The sequence below is a fragment of the Sus scrofa genome, chromosome 17 (assembly GCF_000003025.6).
Source record: "Sus scrofa isolate TJ Tabasco breed Duroc chromosome 17, Sscrofa11.1, whole genome shotgun sequence".
In the NCBI taxonomy this organism is placed as follows: Eukaryota; Metazoa; Chordata; class Mammalia; order Artiodactyla; family Suidae; genus Sus; species Sus scrofa.
The window spans coordinates 52852596-52872576 of NC_010459.5; the positions used below are offsets into that span (position 1 = coordinate 52852596).

At 48.7% G+C, this 19981-nt stretch overlaps 1 protein-coding gene across 7 annotated transcripts in view; it reads right to left on the reverse strand.

Moving 5' to 3' along the window:
- The window catches only part of NFATC2 (nuclear factor of activated T-cells 2), a 163804-nt gene that overhangs the window by 109026 nt on the left and 34797 nt on the right, over positions 1–19981 (reverse strand). For 4 of the 7 annotated variants that reach the window (XM_013985461.2, XM_005673012.3, NM_001113452.1 and 1 more), the window contains exons 2-3: positions 18920–19922; positions 14017–14188 (exon numbers count right to left, since the gene is read on the reverse strand). In XM_013985461.2, coding sequence (XP_013840915.1) covers positions 14017–14188; positions 18920–19922 — 1175 coding nt within the window. The remainder of the gene's footprint in view (positions 1–14016; positions 14189–18919; positions 19923–19981) is intronic. The other 3 variants (XM_005673013.3, XM_021077200.1, XM_013985462.2) reach the window with 1 other exon arrangement.

The following is a 19981-nucleotide window of genomic DNA, read 5'->3' on the forward strand; positions in this document are numbered from 1 at the left end:
AGAAGTGAGAGGGAGCTTATGGCCCCTCATTTTGGAGCCACAGCTCAGAGAGGAGAAGTGTGTGGGCTGAAGCTGCACAGACAGACAGGGGCGGGGTGGGAGCTGACGAGGCTCCCCCCACCGTCTGAGCCAGTCTGGTCGGTTGGAGGGTAAGAAAGAGAAAGCAATAAAAATCCCATCTGCAAGAAAGAAAGTAATGAAGTAGGGCTATCTTTAGACTCGCAGAATTGCCTTTCTTGCTGTCAAGAGTTAATTCAAATGCTTTAAAGGGCCAGGTAAGGTAAATGAGCTGAGAAATCAGGGCAAAGACTGATGAATACTAACCTAAGGATATTTACAGTCAGATTTTTTTTTCTCTCTTTAAGAATTATACTGGAGTTCCCATCGTGGCGCAGTGGTTAATGAATCCAACTAGGAACCATGAGGTTTCGGTTCGATCCCTGCCCTTGCTCAGTGGGTTAATGATCCGGCATTGCCGTGAGCTGCGGTGTGGGTCGCAGACGCGGCTCGGACCCCGCGTTGCTGTGGCTCTGGCGTAGGCTGGCCAGATTAGACCCCTAGCTCCGATTAGACCCCTAGCCTGGGAACCTCCATATGCCACAGGAGCGGCCCAAGAAATGGCAAAAAGGCCAAAAAAAAAAAAAGAATTATACCAACAGAGGTCCCGTTGTGGCACAGCAGAAATGAATCCAACCAGCATCCATGAGGATGCAAGGTCTATCCCTGGCCTCGCTCAATGAGTCAGGGATCCAGCGCTGCCATGAGCTGTGGTGTAGGTTGCAGACATGGCTCAGATTCCACATTGCTGTGGCTGTGGCAGAGGCTGGCAGCTGTAGCTCTGATTATACCACCATGGTCACTGCTAAGTTGCCTGGCATTTTTGTACAAATTAGAACAAGACACCCATTCCTCTGCACCCTTTGAAGACATGTGTCAGAACCCTGTCTTGATAAATATGCAAATATGAAAGGTGTCCTCATGATATGCAGTGCCTTGTGCAGTGCACAGTCTGTGCAACCATACCCAATGACACAGAAGACTTCCCTGGGCTACAAGTTGAGGACCTCTGCCTCCATTCCACGGTCATATAAAAGGCACTGAAATGCCACAGCAAAGGTCATGAGAAAACCAACAAACCAACAAAAACGTGATCACTGTCAATACTTAACTCCTAATCAGACCCCACCTCAGAACCAGTATCCAAAGTCACATCAAGAAGGCTTCTGCCTCAGGGCCTTTGCACTAGCTCTCTCTCCTACAATGCTTTCCCCCAGAGCAGTGACACAGCTTACTTTTTCAGTGCACTCAAAATTCTGGTTAAATGTCATGTCTTCAGAAAGTTCTTCCCTAAAGAGCATACTCACCACCTCACAGTCCTCTTCCACCACCCCCTATGCAGCCTTGTCTTTCTTTGTATTCCTTTTGTACCACCTGACAGCCTGTCAACTTACTGGTTTGCTGTATGTTTCCTTCCATGGCTCCGTGAGAACACCGGCTTTTGTCTGTTCTGCTCACCAGTCTAACCCCACCTTCACTCAGCAAACTTTTCCCATAAAGGACAAGACAGTAGCCATTTTAGGCTTTGCAGGCCATACAGCCTCTGTCGCAAAGACTCAACTCTGCCGCCATAGCACAACAGCAGCCACTGATAGTATATAAACCAATGAGCACAACTATGTTCCAATAAAACTTTATTTAAAGAGGCAGGTGGCAGGCCAGACTTGGATAGCACAGTTTGATGATCTGAGTTCTGGAAGAATGTGCCTCAGGCTCCAACATGCACACCAACCCCCAGGCGTTCTTGTAAGAGGCAGACTCCGACTCTGTGGGCTGCAGTGCAGCCTGGGATTCTGTGTTTTGAACAAGCCCCCAAGGGAGGTCTGGGCCGCTGGTCTGTGGACCAAACTGAGTGGGGAGCACCCAGCATGCGGCCTGGCATGTGGTGGAAGCTCATTCAATATTTGTCTGATAAATAAGAGCTAAGTGGAAAACCACTGTCCAGCTCAACGCTTTTCTTGCAACTTTTTCTACCACTGTGTCCTGCCCCTGCTGATGCCTCAATTGCTTTTATCTTCAATGTATCATTTTCTCATGGAAGAGAAAGGATACAGGCAGAGATACGGGACACAGCCAGGGTATGTGATGGATTGTGTTACATCACCAAGCCTGGGGTCAGGCAAGGCCAAGGCTTAACAAATGTTTGCTTGAGGCAGGTTCCAAAAACTTTCTTCATTAGAACAGTATTTATAGTTTTATAATAAATGTCAAATTAGGAAGATGGGATTCACATAACAGAAACCTGGTTTCATGGGGAGAGGTCGAGTGGCTTCAAGAAACGATGCCAAGAAGATCAACTCGGCCTCACTTTCTATACGGAAAATCCAAATACAAGGCTTTTTTTAAGCTCAACAGTAATATCCGCCTTGATCATTTATTGGGAATTTAAAACGGGCAGGGCACGCTGTCGAGTCCTTCATAAGTCGCAATGTTGATGACGCTGCTGAGAAGAGCAATGCGTCCAACCACGAGGGCAGACGCGAACCTCTTCTTGGAGGAAATTTAAGAAGCTGGTGACCCCGGGAAGGGGAGAGAGGCAGGTCTGGCCCTGCGCAGCTCTTGAACCTCTCAAATTCTTCATCATGAGAATGCATCCCCCCCAAAAAAAAAAAAAAATTAAGCTATAAAGAACCAGAGCAGCCTGCACTTGGCGCTGTCTCACACACATTCTCATCTCCTGCAGAAACCCTAGAAAAGCAGTACCATTCTGTCCCATGTGCCACCAGGGACACTGAGGCCCCAAGAGGTCAGACGGTCCATGTTCGCAGTCACACCACCAGTGTGATGAGACCAAGGCAGGCTGAAGGGCTAGGATGGTCAGGTAGGTCCCGGGACCAGCTGGACGCAGGTCCGATCAGCATGGATCACATGCGGGAGCCGTGCCGACATCTCAGAGGCCAAGTGCAGGCTATTCTGGCCTCTCTGGGTTCTCGGGCTCTGGCGCTCACACCAGGACATGCTCAGAACCATCCACAGGGGCCCTCCATCCACGACAAACCCCCTCCTCCGCCACAAGCCGGCTCTTGTTCGGCACCTGGGAGGGGCCTGCACTGCTGTGGCCAGACCCCCAGAGAGAAGGAAGCCAGGTGGTGGGGGCGACAGCGATGGCCGGCATGAGCCCGAACCCCCTGACATGGGGAAATCTGTCTTGCTGCTCAACCAGACTAGATTCATGTCCTGGCTTTTTTCAAAATACCTAAGCAACAACAAAAAGCCCCTGGGAACCAGCTGGAAAACTAGCTCAGGATGATCAAAGATGTTGGTCTTTTCTTGGTGGCTTTACCAGTTAAGTGTGCAGGCTTTGACCTAGACCCTCTAGGTTCAGTTCAAGGCTCATATACTTTCTGTGTGACCTTAGGCAAGTTACACAACCTCTCTGTGCCTCCAAGCACTGCCTGGAAATAAGCTAACTTTATATCCGTTTATACATAGAAGATACTTAAAACAATTCCCAACCTGACTCAGATCTTGGTAAATGCTGTTTTTCCCCTAATGTCATGATAAAACCTGATATAGACCCAACTCAGTCGGGCAGGAGCAGGCACTCCGAGCTTAAGGGTGCAAGCATGTTGAAAAGACTGAAGGGAAATACGAGGACGCCATGGGATCAGCTTCTCTCCAGGTGACAAAGGCTGTTGTTTGGTTTCTTTTTTATACTTTTCAAACAGTGAATACACACTAAGAAAAATGACGGAATAAAAACTACGTATATATGTGGGTATTTGATGCACAGATGCACATACATACATATTGTGTCTGTATATACACGTGGGTATATTTATAGGTAATATATTTACATATTTATATAAAATATGTATAATCTATGCAGGTCTAGGGTATATATATATGTGTGTGTGTGTGTGTGTGTGTGTGTGTATAAACACAGGCACCCACACATGCTTTTCCAACATGTGTCAGAGGGTTCAGAATCAGCCACGCTAAGCAGTGAGCCTGAGGACCATACACAGCAATGGAGATAGTCTGGCCAAGAAGCCCAAGAGATGTGCCTTGAAATTCAGCTCCACTGCCTCCAGGCTGCATGACCTCTGACCTCACACAGGGCACATGTTCCGTAAATGATGGGCACTCATGTCGTCTCTCTATCATGAGTATCTAGCTCACGGCCACTCCGGCTCCGGGGTCACAGCATGAAATCAAAACTTCCATGAGAGAACAAAGGCCCCCTTTTCTATCCTAACAGGACAGTTTGGAGGAAAATAAACAACGACAGGAAAGAGCGGCCACGCACGCACACTGGGCACTCGGGACATGCCAGGCCCCGTTCTGGGCACTTTACCCCTGAAGCCGTTCATCTCCGCAGAGACCCTAGGGCGCAGGCATTCATATCGTCCCCTCTGCTGAGTGGTGTGACCCTGAGCCTCAGCTTCCTCATCTGTAAATGGGGTTCATCAGAGCACTCCGACCTCCTGCAGGTGGCACACAGGTGAGCCTGGTCAGGGTTACTCGTGACCATGTGCTCCCTGGGGAAGTCACTCAGTGTGTCCGAGCCTCCTTCACAGAGACGAGCCAGCGGGCCTGCCCCAGCCACTCCCCATGACATGCTTGTCGCATAGGAAGTGCTCAATAAACAGATAAATTGTGAGTAGAGTCAGCCCACAGTCTTTCAGGAGGTGCAGAATAAGCAGCTCTGACTTCCACGCTGCCTCCCAGGGTCCCGAGAATGACTCTGCTGCTCGCATGGAGGGAACAGGGCCCCTGTGAGAAGCCGCCACCTCCCCTTTCTCTCTGGGCACGTGGGAGCCAACAGGTGCTGGCAAAGATTATGCTGAGTGCTCTTGTTTAGAATCCTAACAACTCTTCCCCGCCACTTTATCAGCCACCCCGTGGCATATGGACGTTCCTGAGCCAGGGATCAAATCCGAGCTGCAGATACGACCTGCGCCACAGCTGTGGCAACGCCACATCCTTGACCCGCTGCACCACAGTGGGAACTCCTAGAATCCTAGCAACTCAACAAAACAAAACAGATCATCTGAAAGATGTGGGTCCTCGTTACTTTCTCACTGAAGAAACTGCAGCTCGGCCAGTGACCCCGAGGGCCAAAGCTAATGAAACGCTAGGACCGCCTTGCTCCAAACAGCCTGCTCTGCCTCCGAAAGGGCAGCCCTGAGTGACAGTTCAGTGTGGGCTCTGGCTTTAAGCCTCCTAGGTCCAAATCAAAGCCACTGTCCACCAGCTGCGTGACATCAGTGAAGCTGCTTAACCTCTCTGTGCCCCAATTTCCCTGTCTGTAAAATGAGAGGAGTAAGTCTACCACCTACAGCCCCTGGCACCGCTGCAAAGATTAAGTAGGTCACTTGAAGGAAAGTACACAGTAGGCGCTCAGTAAGTGTAGCTATCACTGTCACCCCACCGTGCCTAGCCCGTAAGAGAGACTCAAAATTGTGTTTGTAGAACAAATGAACTTTCTTCTCCATGTTCCCACTGGTTGCCAGACACACTGCAAGCCTCGGGGTTAAGGTCTCCTTTTCCAACAATTATGTCACTAAGATTCTGGAAGCTTTCTTTTTTCTGCTTATACAGTGGGGGTAACGTCTGATGCTCATCCATGACCACTTATATCCTCACAGGAGCTGAGAGCACCTCCTGTTTACCTCCGTGTGTTTCTGGCTTGCAGACGTGTTAGCACAGGTGCCAGCCAACCCTGTGCCACTGCAACCCGAGCCTGTGCAGGCCCCGCCCCCGGACACCCTCCCTCCCCACCCGGCTCCCCCTCGGAGGCCAGCACCCATCCCCATGCTTCTACAAGCACAACCACTCCAGCCTCAGCCAGGGTTACAGGCAGGGGCCACAGCTGGCCCACGGCTGCACTCGGTTTGGACCCTACTCTCTTAAAAGATGTTTTAATTAATGGCCAGTATTGTAACCAAGACACTGGTAGAGACCAACAGCAGGGGGTAAGGACGGTTCCTCCCGATTTGGCCTCAGCACCCCCATCCTGGCCCCACTTCTCGCCCTTCAATAAAAAGGCTGGATCAAGCCACCCCTGGGGGATGTCTTCCCGCTGCAAACAGGAGAATCTCAGTGGGGTGGGCAGAGCTGTTCAACCCTGAGGACTCCTGCCTTCTGCAAGCTGACAACCACACGCACCCATCTCTCAAAAAATCCAATTATAAAAAAAAAATAAAAAAAAATAAAAAAAAAAAAACCTGACCCCCTTGCTGTACAGTGGGAAAATTAAAAAATTAAAAAAATTAAAAAAAATTTAAAAATCCAATTAGCCTGATTTTCAAAATATACCCAGAATCCAACCGCGTCTCATGCCCTCCATTCCCAATCCTGGTCCAGTCACTTCCTCTCTCGCCCAGACCACTGCAGGAGGCCCTGGCTAGCTCCCGGCCTCTTCCTGCAGCCCCTCCACAGCCTGCCCGCCTCAGCCGCGCCTCCGGCAGGATCCTGCTTACACCTAAGTCACGCCCAGCCTCCCTGGCTCCCACCCTCCTGCGAGTCACAGTATTCACTGTCCGAGGCCCGAGTGGGCCCATCTTCCTTCCCCGGAGCTGCCAGCCCCCACTCGTCTGCCTGACTCAGCCTGCCCTTCCCACGCAGGCCCCGGCCGGCCCTCCACGGGGAGCACCCGTCTCCAGAAACCCCCGCCTCCGAGTCCCTTATCTCCTTCTCGGCTCCAGTGCCACCTTCCCAGGAAGGCCTCTCTGACCACACCCGGTTCCCCTCACCCTGGTCGTTTTTCCAATCGTACTTATCACCCCCCAACATCCTATCGCATTTTCCTCTTTACCAGATTTATTGTTTATCTCGCTGCAGCCAGAACATCAGCACCGCAGGGGCAGGAATTTTTGTCTGTGTTGTTCACGGCCGTGTTCCCAGCGCCTGGAGAAGTGCCAGGCCCTAGCAGGCACGTGGTAAACAATTACAACAAACTGGATGAATGAGCAGAATAAAACCCCGGTGATCTCAGAGCACACCACCTCCTCGAGGCTGGAGGAGCACCGTTGCTCGCCTCTTGCCCTGTCCTCCTGCAGGTCTGGCTGAACCTCCCGCAGAAGCAAACGCAGCAGCCCTGATCAAGACGAATAAGCATCCGCAAGACCCGCTTCCTCTCTCACCGAGGCGGCCTCGCTGAGCACAAAATTTTACTCATCGGTGGAAGCCAGCACGCTCTGCCAAGTGCCAGAGAAGCGCAGCGCCCTGCCACAGCTTCAGGTTCGCCTGGTAAGGAGAAAACCCCACCTGGCTTCTTTCTCCCCTGTCTGAGATATCATTTAAAGTGAGTCGCAGATAGTATAAATGCTGAGATCCAACAGGCTGAGCAGCACTGCCCCACAATCTGTTTTACGAGATGAAAGCTGGAGGACTTTACTGGCCTCCTCCGGGCCGGGCAGGCGGCACCCCAGACAGGTGCGCCGCCACCCCCACCCGCCTTGTCCCCATGAAGCTCACGACTGGTACCCAGGATGAAATTGAGCTCAGGTTTCCGCATCTGCAAGGAATTTCTCCTCAAGGAACTGCCCATGTTTTTTCCATATGTCTGAACATCTGTGTGAAAGAATCAGGAATATTGTCTTTGGAGGTGTGTACTGCGGTTAAACAAGCCATGTTTTGATTACTTTATAACTAAAAGGATGGCTTTCCAATCTTTCTTTGAGTTGAAAACATGTCCCAGAGAGTGGTAAAAATAACATTTATTGAAAGCCTCAGCACAAAGATGGATGAAGAAAATAACCAAGTGTCCTCCCTGGGGAATTTCTACCCAGGATTCTGGTTGAAGGGTCTGGAAGCAGGCAGGGGAAGGATTAAATGACAATGGCATGATACAGGCAACTCTCAACCGGAGTATAATTAGATCCCATAAGCTGAAGAGCTATGGAAACGCTTAAAGCCCAACTTTGCAAAGCCGCCTTTAAATGGAAGTTTTTGTCCAAAGGACCACTGCTTGCTGCCCTGAAATAGAACCAGGAAATGATGGCGGGGTTCCACCAAAGGCATGTGGCTTTTTCGAGGTGAATCGCGTAGTTCCCTTTCTCTGATCCCCACAGGTCAAACTCACGTCAAAGAATTAAGGTTCCCAGGCTCCTCGGAAAGAATCATGAATGTGCTCCAGTCCCAGGGACTTGGAGCTTTATGGGACACCGCCCGGCCTGGCTGCTAACAGTGCTCCTTCTCTAACTGGACGAGTCTTAGAATTCGTATAAATATAGCCTCTCTCTTATCTCCCTTTCTTTTGATAAACCTTGAAGCAGTACAGTCCTTATTAACCCCCAGAAGATATGAACGTAAGGGTATTTGCCCTAAGCCAAATCTAACCCAAACTTTGCTTTAGTAGCCAAAACATAAACAATTCTATTTCACATAAGAACTCAGATTCCCAGCTCCCCTTAAAAAAATAAATAAATAAACTGTAAAACCTGGCAACTTTGGACCCACATTCCCACACGGCATAACCAAGGGGGGGCTGAGCAGTTGCTGTCTCCTTAGGACAAGGTACATACTGTGCTGTGCCCTACTCCCCACCATTCCCTATCGCACCCTGTCTGGCCAGTGCAGTTGTTTCCTTTCACTGTCCGGCCCCCATGAGCTGTCAGTGTGTAATCCTGTTTCTCCAAACTCTGCTTTGGTTCTCTCCTTGGTCCACTGCTTCTGGAGAGATGCAGCTTGCTGTTGAGGGTGTGGGAAGTAAATTCTTACACGTGGATACGTGCTAAGCCCTGTAGTGATGGTGTGTGTGGTCCTGGGCTGTTCCACAGGCCTGTGAGTTAGACAGTCTAGGGCTTTGCTTCTGAGCTCCAGGCTCATATACCCAGCTGCCTACTTGCCATCCTTGCCTGGATGCCTCACAGGCCCTTCCTAACTCCTGCACCCAAACTGAACTCGTTATCCTCTGCAAGTCTCACCACGTGGCATATGACCCCATCCTCTGCCCAGGGGTTCCTCGGCCTCCCGCATCTAGGCCAGACCATGTGCTGGAGATCACACCATGGAATCCGTCCTCACTGCCACTTCCTTGGCCTCGCCACCTGGATCTTCTACCTGGCGTTGCCACAGCCTATCAAATTCATCTCCTTGCTTCCTCCCTCTTAGGTACCCATGCCTTAGAAGGAAGCCCAAGTGATCCTAAAAATATTAAATCAAAGTCACACTCCTTCCTTATGCAGAACTCACCACTCTCTTCCCCTTGCCCTGCAATCAAACCCTAGTTCCTCATCTCTGCTTATGAGTCCTGCCAGCTACCACTCTCCAAGCTAAACTCAACTGACACTGGCCCTCCTTCAGCTCCCCAGACACACTACGTTCTTGCCTGCCTCAGGACCTTTGCACGTGCTGTGTCTTGTGCCCGGAACACTCTCCCACCACCTCCGAAAGAGACAGAGACTGAGAGAAGAAGTGCAACATTCTGCTCATTGCTGCCTTAATCACCTGCTCCAGGCCTCAGCTGGCAAGTCACCTCCTCAGCGAGACTCACCCTCTAAAGCAGGTTACCCAAGGAGTACTTTCTTGGCATAGTTTTGTTGAAGCAGTTACCCCCAAATTGTGAATCCAACAGATGAATCCCTAATCACCATCACGTCCGACCTTGACGTCCAGATGTGACCCCAGACTGCCCTTGTCTGGCCTCTTTGACCCCCTGGCATCTCAGCAATGGTCACACCAACTCATCCGGGTCTCCTTGGCATGTCCCAGTGCCCCCCAGAGTTCCCTCAGGGCAGCGACTGTGTCCCTTTCACCCATCACTACATCATGAGCACCTAGCACAGTGCCTGGCACACAGCAGGTCCTAGCCAAAACTGTCGCCAAACAAATGAGGCATGAGATCTGAAAAGTATTCAAGGTTTGGCACAAACTTTCTTCCATGACCAAGTGACATTCAAGAGAGAGAGAAGAAAGAGAAACAGCTGAACACAGCATATGCTTAAGATTTTACATTTTGTATTTAAAGAAAGGGAATGAAATGGCCATGTATTCATTTTATTTTCACATAAAGAGGAGCAAAAAACCACCAGGCATGCAAAAAAAAAGAGTGCAGTTTTATAGTGTGGCAAATAAAAAAGAGAAGCGCGGGACCAATCACGAAGAGGGGAAAAAGCAGCCACGGTGCAGTACAGAAATAGAAACAGATGTAGAGATAAAGAGAGACAGAGATCAAGAGAGAAACCAGCAGAAGCATCTAGACACGGTACAAAACTGGGCTTCGCTGCTCTTCTGGGAATGAAAGGGCAACCCTTCAGATCGGGAAAGGGGTGTTTGCACCTACTTAAAGGTTAAGCGCCCCTGTCTTCTTAAAGTACCCTCTTCATTTTTTCAAAGCAGTTTTTAAAAAACTGGCCTCCTATGTTAGACATTAGGAGTTGGCACATTTCATTTTGAAGAGAACCCAATCTATCCAAATGATTAAAAAAAAAAAAGAAGAAGAAGCCCACACTTTGGGTCTTTTGAGGCTATGGCTACAAATGTCTAAGTCCTACCCTGGGTTTTCAAAGTTATAAGGTAGAAGAAGGGTGGATCCACGGAGGCTGCTGGAAGGAGGGGCGAGCACTTCAAGCAGAGGGTCGTGGGCATCAGATCTGAGCATCCAGCCCATTCCCTTCCCTCGAACCCTCCGTGGCCGCAGCCCTGATGAATGGGTAACCAGCACCACACAGGGACAAGCTCACCGGACCAGTGGGGGGCACCCTTTCCAACCGAGGCCAACTAGAACCTCTCTGAGGATCAGAATTGGGTCCAATGAGCTGGCAAGGGAGCTAGAATTGGGACAGCATAGAAAATTGATAGGCGGGAGGTGGCGGCATTTTTCCCCAGGCTTTCTGTGCCGAGAAAGTTGGTCGGCAGAGAGCATGTAGAGCAGGCAAAGCCAAACACCCAAGTCCAAACCCCAGGCCACCGTTCAAAAGCTGTGACCTTGAACAAGTTCCCTGATGTCTCCTTGACCCACCTGTAACTGCTTCATAGGGCTTTTTTTTGAGGATTCAATACCTTAACACAGACGGCGCTTAGAACGGGGTCTGACATGCAGTAAATGCTAAGTGTTAATGATTATTCACATCATCTTGCTAAACTGTAAGTTCCTGAAGAGAAGGGTTGCTGGCTGTTTCGCTCATACCATATCCCAGAATCTAGAACCATGCCTGGTACATGGCAGGGCTCAACGAACATTTGTTGAGCCATCAGAGAACAAAGACATCGCACACTGAGCCCCAAAAGGACAGACACCATGGACAGAGCCTCCTAACTCTTCTCCTCACTGTTTCTTCCCTGCTTTTCCCATCCCGGGATGGAAGCCGGATTCTCCCGCATGGCTACCCAGGCTCCGAATGCTCTGGGCCCCTCCTCTCTCCCTCTGGTCCTGCACAGCCAAGCACACTGTCTTCCTCAAGTTCCCCTGACGTAGTCTACTTCCTTCTGCCTCCAGGCATTTGCACAAGCTGCTGGGCCTATGCATGTTCAGACCCAGTCTCTTCTTCAAGGAAATCTTCCCCCATCCACACTGGCTTCTCCAGTGTACACGCCTGGAACCCCAGGCGCTTTTTCTTCCTGCCACTTGCCACAGTTGGTACTTGATCATTTGCATGATTATGTAGTCAATAACTTTTTAGCTCCTAGATCACGCGCTCCATAGAGAAGACCATAACTTCTCTTTTCTTCTTCATTGTATCTCAGCATCACGCACAGTATAGAGCAAAAAGTAGATGCTCAACAAATACCTGAAGAATGAATCCACTTTTTGAATGGATTGACTGAGCAAAGCCCATGACTTCCTAAGTCCAGGCTCTTCTGGAGCTGAATCTCCCGGCCTGATTATATGCTAGCCCAGTGGCCTTCGCATATAATCCCCTTTTTCTGATCTGCTTTGAATGAGTTTCTCTCTCCATTCCAACCAAAGGCTTTGACTCCAACACACACTGACACCAGCCCCCAGGCCAGGAGGCTCCCATCCTAGAACAGGTAAGCCTAGATCAATAATGATAGGAAGACTTTCTTTCCCAATAATCAGTTTTCAAGCATGATGGAGTAAATAGAGCCAGACTAGTCCCACCGCCATAAACAACTATAAAATAGGACAAAAGTTTATCCGTCCACGGCTTTCAGGCATTAGACAGCAAGCAACATAAGACTGTGGTCCACGAAGAAAGGAAACAGGAGGTGAGCCCATGTTCACTCCAACTCGCTGCCTGGGGAGTTTCCCTACCATGTGCAGGGAGTGGAGTTCAAGCGGAACTGGTTGGGGGGAGGGGCAGAGTTCAGCGTCCCAGGCAGTGGAAGCAGCTAGAATCTGTGGGCAAAGCGTCAGAGAGGAGGAAGGTGCTAGGGGAGCTCTCCGAGGCCTTGGCCAAGGGCTGGGCGGTGGTGTGAGCACAGAGAAAGAACGTGCAGAGTTTACAGACAGAGGCAGCAATGGGGTGAAAAAGAGGAGCAGAGAGACTAGAGGCCGAGTGGGGCTGGCATATCGGAACTCCAGCCCACCAGAGAGGGGGTCACCTCCCCACCAAGTATCCCAAAAGGCTAGCCCTTAAGCACGAGGTCATGCCTTAGAGGAAGCGCCATTCTAGACCTGCCCTGACCTGGTCTAAAACCAAGGCTCAACTAGATCCACAAAAGCAGGAATCGAAGGCTAATTCCATGAAGTCGAAGGGCATGGGAAACACCCCGGGCTTCCCACAGGTCTCTCCTAACAAAGGGTAAAATCAAGCCTACAAAAGGTCAAAGTGATCAGCCAGCAACTGAATTACCTTTAGAGGAAGATAACAAAATCAGGTCTCTATAATATCCAGTACACACCAACGTCACAGTGTCAGAATACAGTCAACAATTAACAGAGACGCAAAGACAGAGGAAATTGTGACTCATGGTCAATGAAAAAAAGCAACAAACAGAAACACATCTCCAAAAAGGTGTGATGTTAGATTTGGAGAAAGCAACTGCCAGGATGTATCCGCTCCTAATATTATCACTGAAGTCCTCAACCAGGTGTCCACCCTCAAAGCTACCGGTGGAGATTTTAGGGTTTGGGGTTTGTGTGTTTGTTTTTTGTCTGAATGTACTTCATGTCCTGTAGCTCCTAACTAGTTTCAGGGGATGCTCAAGAATCTGCATTTTTAACAACTCCTCTGAAGGGTTTTGATGCACGATCAGATTCTTATCATAGAATACTTTTGCTTTAAGGCAAATACAAAAAAAGAAAAATAGAGTTAAATTAACTTAAATATATTAAGAGTCCAGTTAATTGAATTGGTTGGTGGGTACCAGTCAGCAGTTCTTAGTTAACCAGACTACACAATTAAGAATATTTCAACCTCAATTATTTTGGAGAAAAAAAGAACAGTTTTCTGCTTATTTTGAAAAAAAAAAAATCTGAGGTTCAATCAAAAGCCACAGACATAAAAGATAATGATTAAGGAAAAAACAGGAGGAAATGCTCATGGTATAATGTAAACTGAAAAAAAAATCTAAGAACAAACCCCTAAAACATCAAATATATAAATGTACAGTGCTAGACATTGCCATGTGTGTGAATAGGAAAAAAAAAAAAAAGCAACAGGAAATATATCAAAATATTAATGAGTATTTTATTTTAGGTAGTTGGACTATGTGTAGTTTTAACTTTTTCCTACTTCTCAATATATTGATTCTCCTGAATTGACTCTCATCTGAAATTTAAACACAAAATGACGGCTTCAGAAACCTTCAATACAGGAACCTCGGCAAAAATCTAGTCATTTCTCAATCAAAAAGAGAAGGAAGAAGTAGCCGGAACATGAATATCATTTCTATCCTTATCCAGCTCAGGAAGACTTTTTTCTCTGGCTTCTGACTCGCTGGATTAGCTTCTGATACTAATTCAATCTCAAATTTCCCATCACTCAGAAGAATAAGGGGCTGAGACACACATCTCAACCCAATAAGCACCCGACAGTAGCTTAGCAGAAGTGAATCAGCCAGTGACAAATAAGGAAACAAAAGGAAAAAAAAAACTCAAGTCAATACCTGAACCACAGGGTGGCCACCAGTTGGAGCTTTGACGGCTCCTCGGCTACCTTCTGTCTCGTAGTGGGCCCGGTGATGTGGCTTGGGCTGCACTTCAATCCGCAGCTCATAGGACCCTGACTGGTGGGAGAGCGGCCACTCAAGAGGAGGGAGGGATGCAGTCACTGGGATGCTGAAAGAGGAAACAGAATCAGTCATTCGTATAATAAATCATAACCAGTCGACCTGTATAATAAATATAAATGGCCCCTTTTCTGAAAATCACATCCAATGGGCATATGATAAAATGCTGGCTATTGGGGGGCACACATTTTTCAAACATAGTAAGTAGGGCTCTTCATAAGGTAGAGACCTTTTTCATTCTCTTTCTTTGCTCTTCCATCCTGATGAAGACAGAATGACTGTCTTCTCAATTTATGAAGCAAATTTCATGATATATTGGTTCTAGTGTGTGTCTAACCATTGTACCTTCTTTTCCTCTGGGAATTTTGAAGAATACCACTTTTCCCACCTCTTAAAAAAAAAAATAACCCTTAGCCAGGATGGTTTTCTTTTTCATGGCAGTGACTGTGGGAAAAGGAACACTGAAACAGAAATCAGGGGCCCCACTATGTCACTCATCTGTCCTGTGACTTGAGGTAATAAGCAATTTCATCTTTCTTATCCCCGGTCTCTATAATCACAAATGGACATGGCATCTGAGAGTTGTTTTTGTTCTTATTTCTGTGTCTGATGATCTTGACTAAAAGCAAATTTGGGGAGAGGCCATTCCCAGTCACAGTTACTACTTCTCAGGCCAAGTGCAGAACATCTAACCACAGAGAGGTGTCTGGTTTGGGTATAGATGAGCCAAACTACTCAGACTCGCCTCAATTAAATGAGGAGTAAAGGTCAAGAGCATGACTGGAGTTACATACCCAAGTTCAAGTCCCACCTGTAACGACCTGTGTGGCTTTGAGCAAATGTCTCCATCTCCCTAGTCTCCTCAATGGTGAAATGGCGATACTAAGATCATATAAAGAGCTTAAGCACAGTAACTGCTCAATAAATATCAGCTCTAACTATTTTTGTGATATATTGTATCTTTCACATAAAGTTACTTCCTGTAGATGATCTGACTACAGCATTAACGGCATTGAATAAGCATGCCTTTGCCTCTGAAGTTTAAGATCTTTGAGGGCATGCCATTAAGTTTTGGGTTTTTTTCCCATACAGTCTCAAGCCTACCCAGCACACACAACAGGTACTTGATATGAGGTTACGATTATGTCACTGAAGAGTTGACTGAGGTCTTGACAATCTATCCAGCCCATTGCCTCAGAGCCCTGGAGAACCTAAAGACATTTTCCCAAGATCACAGAGAAAGATACAGCCAAAGCTCCAACTTGGTCTCCTGACTCCCAGTTCAGTGTTCCTTCCACACCTCTACCCTGTCTCCTACGAGTTCATTTAAAATAGGTCCAAGAAAATATCTCATTTATGGAATGAGTTTAGAGCAATGCCTGACATTTGATGGGTCCTCAGTAAATATTCAGAGGGTAGGTGGCGGAATAAATGGAAGGATAACTGAATGAATGAATGAATGATCAGTTTTATTTCAAAGAACCCCTGTATGTTCAAAGTCGCTTTGAAGTTGTAAATGCAGGAATCTGTGTCACTAAGTCCTGATTTTTCACATGCAGCAGAAAAAATTAATCCAACAAGGCTATCTTTTTCTTGCTAAGCCCAGAACTGCTAGAAGCTAACACTATCAACTGGACTTAATTAAGCATTTGCAATGAAGCCAATTCCATTCCTTCTCTATTACAGCAGTACCAAGGGGAGGATGGAGGGGGTGGTACCCCTGTAAACTCCATCAGTGCTGGAGCCGAACTTGAACAGACAATGCAACTTACAATTACATCCTCACTGTGCAAGCAGATCTCCAGCCCTTCTTTCCAACCACATTGCCTCCTGAAGCCTCTCTAATCCTCAAGTCTCAGGGTGCCCAAAGTGCCTCAATTTCTGCCTTAGTAATAATTCCAAGATGCCTTCAAGCTTCTGCCTAAAACCAAGGCGCCAAGTTTAAATACTCTTACTCTCATGCATGCAAGTTAAAGACTTTTTAAGTTTGCAAAATAAGGCTCATTAAAAAATCACTTCACCCCTGTATTAATAACATTTAAAGTATCAAAAACTTCAGTGAGTAGAAGAGTCAGTGGAATATCTCTAAGTATCAACTCCTAATTTTGTTTGGCTCTGGAATAGGTCTTCGACAACTGAAATTCCATCTTAAGACTCAGACCATGGGAGGTGGTCCGAAATTCTGCATCTGAATTCCAGCTGCCTGCCGAGTTGTCCACACTCCTTGAGATAAACATCATCACGAGACTTCTTTGAAGGCCCATCCCTCTCAATCTTCTAGAAAATTCTTGCAAACCTCCCATTGGCTGGAACAGATTGAAGGGACCAAAGGATTCCAATTTGTCAGACTCTCAGATCAAGAAGGAAGGGTTTTCAACTACACTTTAATTTTTAAAAATTCTATGTTGTGAAAAAATAGGTAACAAGGCCCTAGTACATGGCATAGGGTCACTGTATAATAACCTATATGAGAAAAGAATCTGAAAAGGAACAGATATATGCATTTGTATAACTGAGTCACTTCGCTGTGCACCGGGAACTAACACAACTTTCTAAGTCAACTCTATTCCAATAAAGTTTACTTTTTAAAGTGGGGGGGGACGATTTTACATACAATAAAGTCTCAGAAAAATGCCTTTCAATCATACTTTATAACAATGTTCCTCCTCACTCCCAATCATTAAATAAGTCACGTTTTGGAGATCCATCTGTAGCAGAAAGAACAAGGAGTCAGGCATCTCAAATTCTGATTTCCAGCTTGGTCATTAACCAGCTGGGGGATGATGGGTCTGTCGCTTCACCTCTGTGAGCCCAGCTTTCTCAACCTGCACCAGGCACGGATCCTGAGGCGGCTCCGGGAAACGCTAAGCCTCAGAACTTCATGGCCCAATGGCCTGTGAAATCGCCAGACATACTGGCCACAGCTGGGGGCGGGCCCTCCACAAAGGCATCTAGGAAACTATTAGACCCAGAAACTCCTTTTCTTAAGGGACACGGACAGCTCTACGATGGCAGTCGTGTTCTCAGAACCTGCTTTGGAGGAACGGCCAGCCCAGAAGCTCCATATGGTCGGGGGGATCCACTTCCGTCGGTCAGGGGGTGGGGAGGGCGAGGGGAGTAAGCCAGGCCCAGTGGACAGGGCTCTGGGCTACTCTCAACCCCATGTCAATCCAAACGGCTCTACGTGACCTATTTTGGCATTCGACATTTCACTTGAAAAAAAAAAAGAAGCTTCCATTCTGCTAAAAGTAAATGACACTTTTGGGAAAACACTGGGAAAATGGTACCAGCATAAGGCTTCCATTCTTCATCTAACAAAACAATAGGGTAATATCTGTTCCTAATCTCCTTTCTCATCAGCCAATTGAAGATAAATGTAATACCAAACCAGGAGCATGTGAGAACTAAACGAAATAATCCCAGAATAACAGATATATGCACTTAGAATCGTGCCCAGCACATCACAAGCATCCTTAAGCGCTGGTGACTGCTACTGTCCCGACATTAGTGTCCTAACGGCTATTGGGAGCTCAGTCTCCTAGCATATGGCTCATCAATGAGGAAGCAAGAAAGTGCTTCCTCTATAAGGATACAATTCCCCAATACCAATAGCAGCTGGCTCTTTTGTGAGCTTCTACTTTGCGCAAATTCTGTGCCAAGAGTCTGGTATGTGTTAGGTCATCTAATCCCGAAAAAAAAAAAAAAAAAAACCACATCACGAAGTAGTACTATTATCATCCTCACCTCACAGGGGACGAACCAGGACCCAGAAAGGTGCTCAGTGAGAGCAAAGGACCTGATTGATTCACAGTGCCTGCCCTGGGCATGGCCTTAAAAGGGTACCCAACGAGGAGTTCCCGTTGTGGCACAGCATAAACAAATCCAACTAGTATCCATGAGGATGCAGGTTTGATTCCTGGCCCCACTCAGCGGGTCGGGGATCTGGCGTTACTGTGAGCTGTGGTATAGGTCACAGGCGCGGCTCAGATCCTGTGTTGCTGTGGCTGTGGCACAGGCCGGCTGTTGTAGCTCCAACGCAACTGCACGATGAGTGATGTCTGCTATGGGCACAGCAGGATGGCAGCAGCAGACATGCCCCTTACCACACAGCCGGTGAGTGGCAGAGCCAGGACTCAGATCCAGTCCTAGAGACCCCAAGCCTACATGCTGCTATTCATGCATCTCTTCAGGCTGCCAAGATTTTAAGCCCCTTAAGGATTATGACTCACACATTTTCTGAAGGCCTTCATGTCACTGACTGCAGTACTGAGGCACATAGCAGATGCCAAGAAACATCCATTCCTTTCATATAAGATCACAGATTCCACGTGTTAAGGCTTTTGCTCTGTGCTTTACTAGAACATCAGCTCCATGAAGGCAGAATTCTGATCCTGTTTTGTTCACCACTGTCTCCCCAGCACCTGTAACAGTGTCTGGCACGTAGCAGGTGTTTGATAAACACTCATTAAATAAGTGAACGAATGAATGAGCCAGGTGTCCTATGAGCAATCCCATGTGTCCCATGACTGCAGCCTCACTCCAACCACCCTGTAAGTTGGGGACACTTATACCCGTTTTACAGATTGGAAAACTGCAGCTCAGAGATTTTTTTTTTTTTCCCTTTTCAGAGAATTTAACTTCCCTTTCAAGGTCTCACAGCCAGAAAACGGGGAGCCGGGATTTAAAACCAGCCTAGACAAGTCTGAATCCCATGCTCATCACCAGAAAACCTTCTGTTAAAACTAGACCATGGAATCAATCATTTCGAAGCTGGACTCACCTGCAGATAGGAATGGCAGGCACCAGCTGCTTGGGCCAAGTTGGCGGTACCAGCAGGATGGACTCCGGGGCCGAGTTCCTCCTCTCCTCCTGCTCGCAGGGCCCCAGGAACTCCACGGCCGGGTAGATGTGGCGCGGCAGGCCGGCCTTGGGTGGGGCAGCAGACACGGGCGACGGGTCAGGGCTGGTCTTCCACATCTTGGGGGGGATCCCACAGGACGAGTCGGCGGCGAGGCTGTTCAGGGCATCCATGAGGACGGCAGAGCCAGCCGCGGGGGGGTACCCGGCGGGGGCGCCGTCGTCCCGGGGCTGTGGCGAGGGGCTCCGCGAGCGCTGGGGTGAGGCTCCCGGCAGCGGGGCAACCAAGGCCCCGGCGCACGAATGCCTCCGCTTGGCACCAGGCGACGAGGAGCGGGAGGCCGGACGGGGCACGGGCGAGTGGCGGCCCAGGCAGCTGTCCTCAGCGAGGCCGGTTCGAGGTGACATTATTGGCGAGGTTCTGGGGGAATAATGAGCGGGGATGTTTTGAAACTGGGGACACAGGTCGTCGGGCCCGCCGTTATTGGGCGAGACGCAGGGCGAGGTGTAGGGGGAGAAGGTGTCGGAAATGAAGCTGGCAGAGGAGCCGCTGCTAGCGGGGCTCAAGCAAAGCGGCTCGCGGTAGCCCTCGAAGCCGGGCACGGGCAGCGTGAACCTCGGGCTGGCGGCCACCCCCGGCGGGGGCGGCTGCTCCACCAGGAGGCCAGTGTCTCTCACGCGGAAGGGGCCCCCTGCCTGTATCAGTTCGTGGGATGGAGTGATCTCGATGCGCGGGCTCAGGCCCGAGGCCCCCGCTGGCTTGGCCGGGCTCAGAAAGCTCTGGGGCCCTACCCTATCCGGCTCTCCCAATCGGCCGGGGGGCTCGCCAGAGAGACTGGCTAGGGGGCTGTATGGCTTGAGGCCATAGTCCAGTACATCGTCGGGTCCGGAGGGTGGGCTGGCGACCTTATGTGCATTCGGTTCTTCTGGAAAGAGAAGGGGGGAGGGAGGGGTCTTTTTAAGCCTCTAAAACAGAACTCCCGAT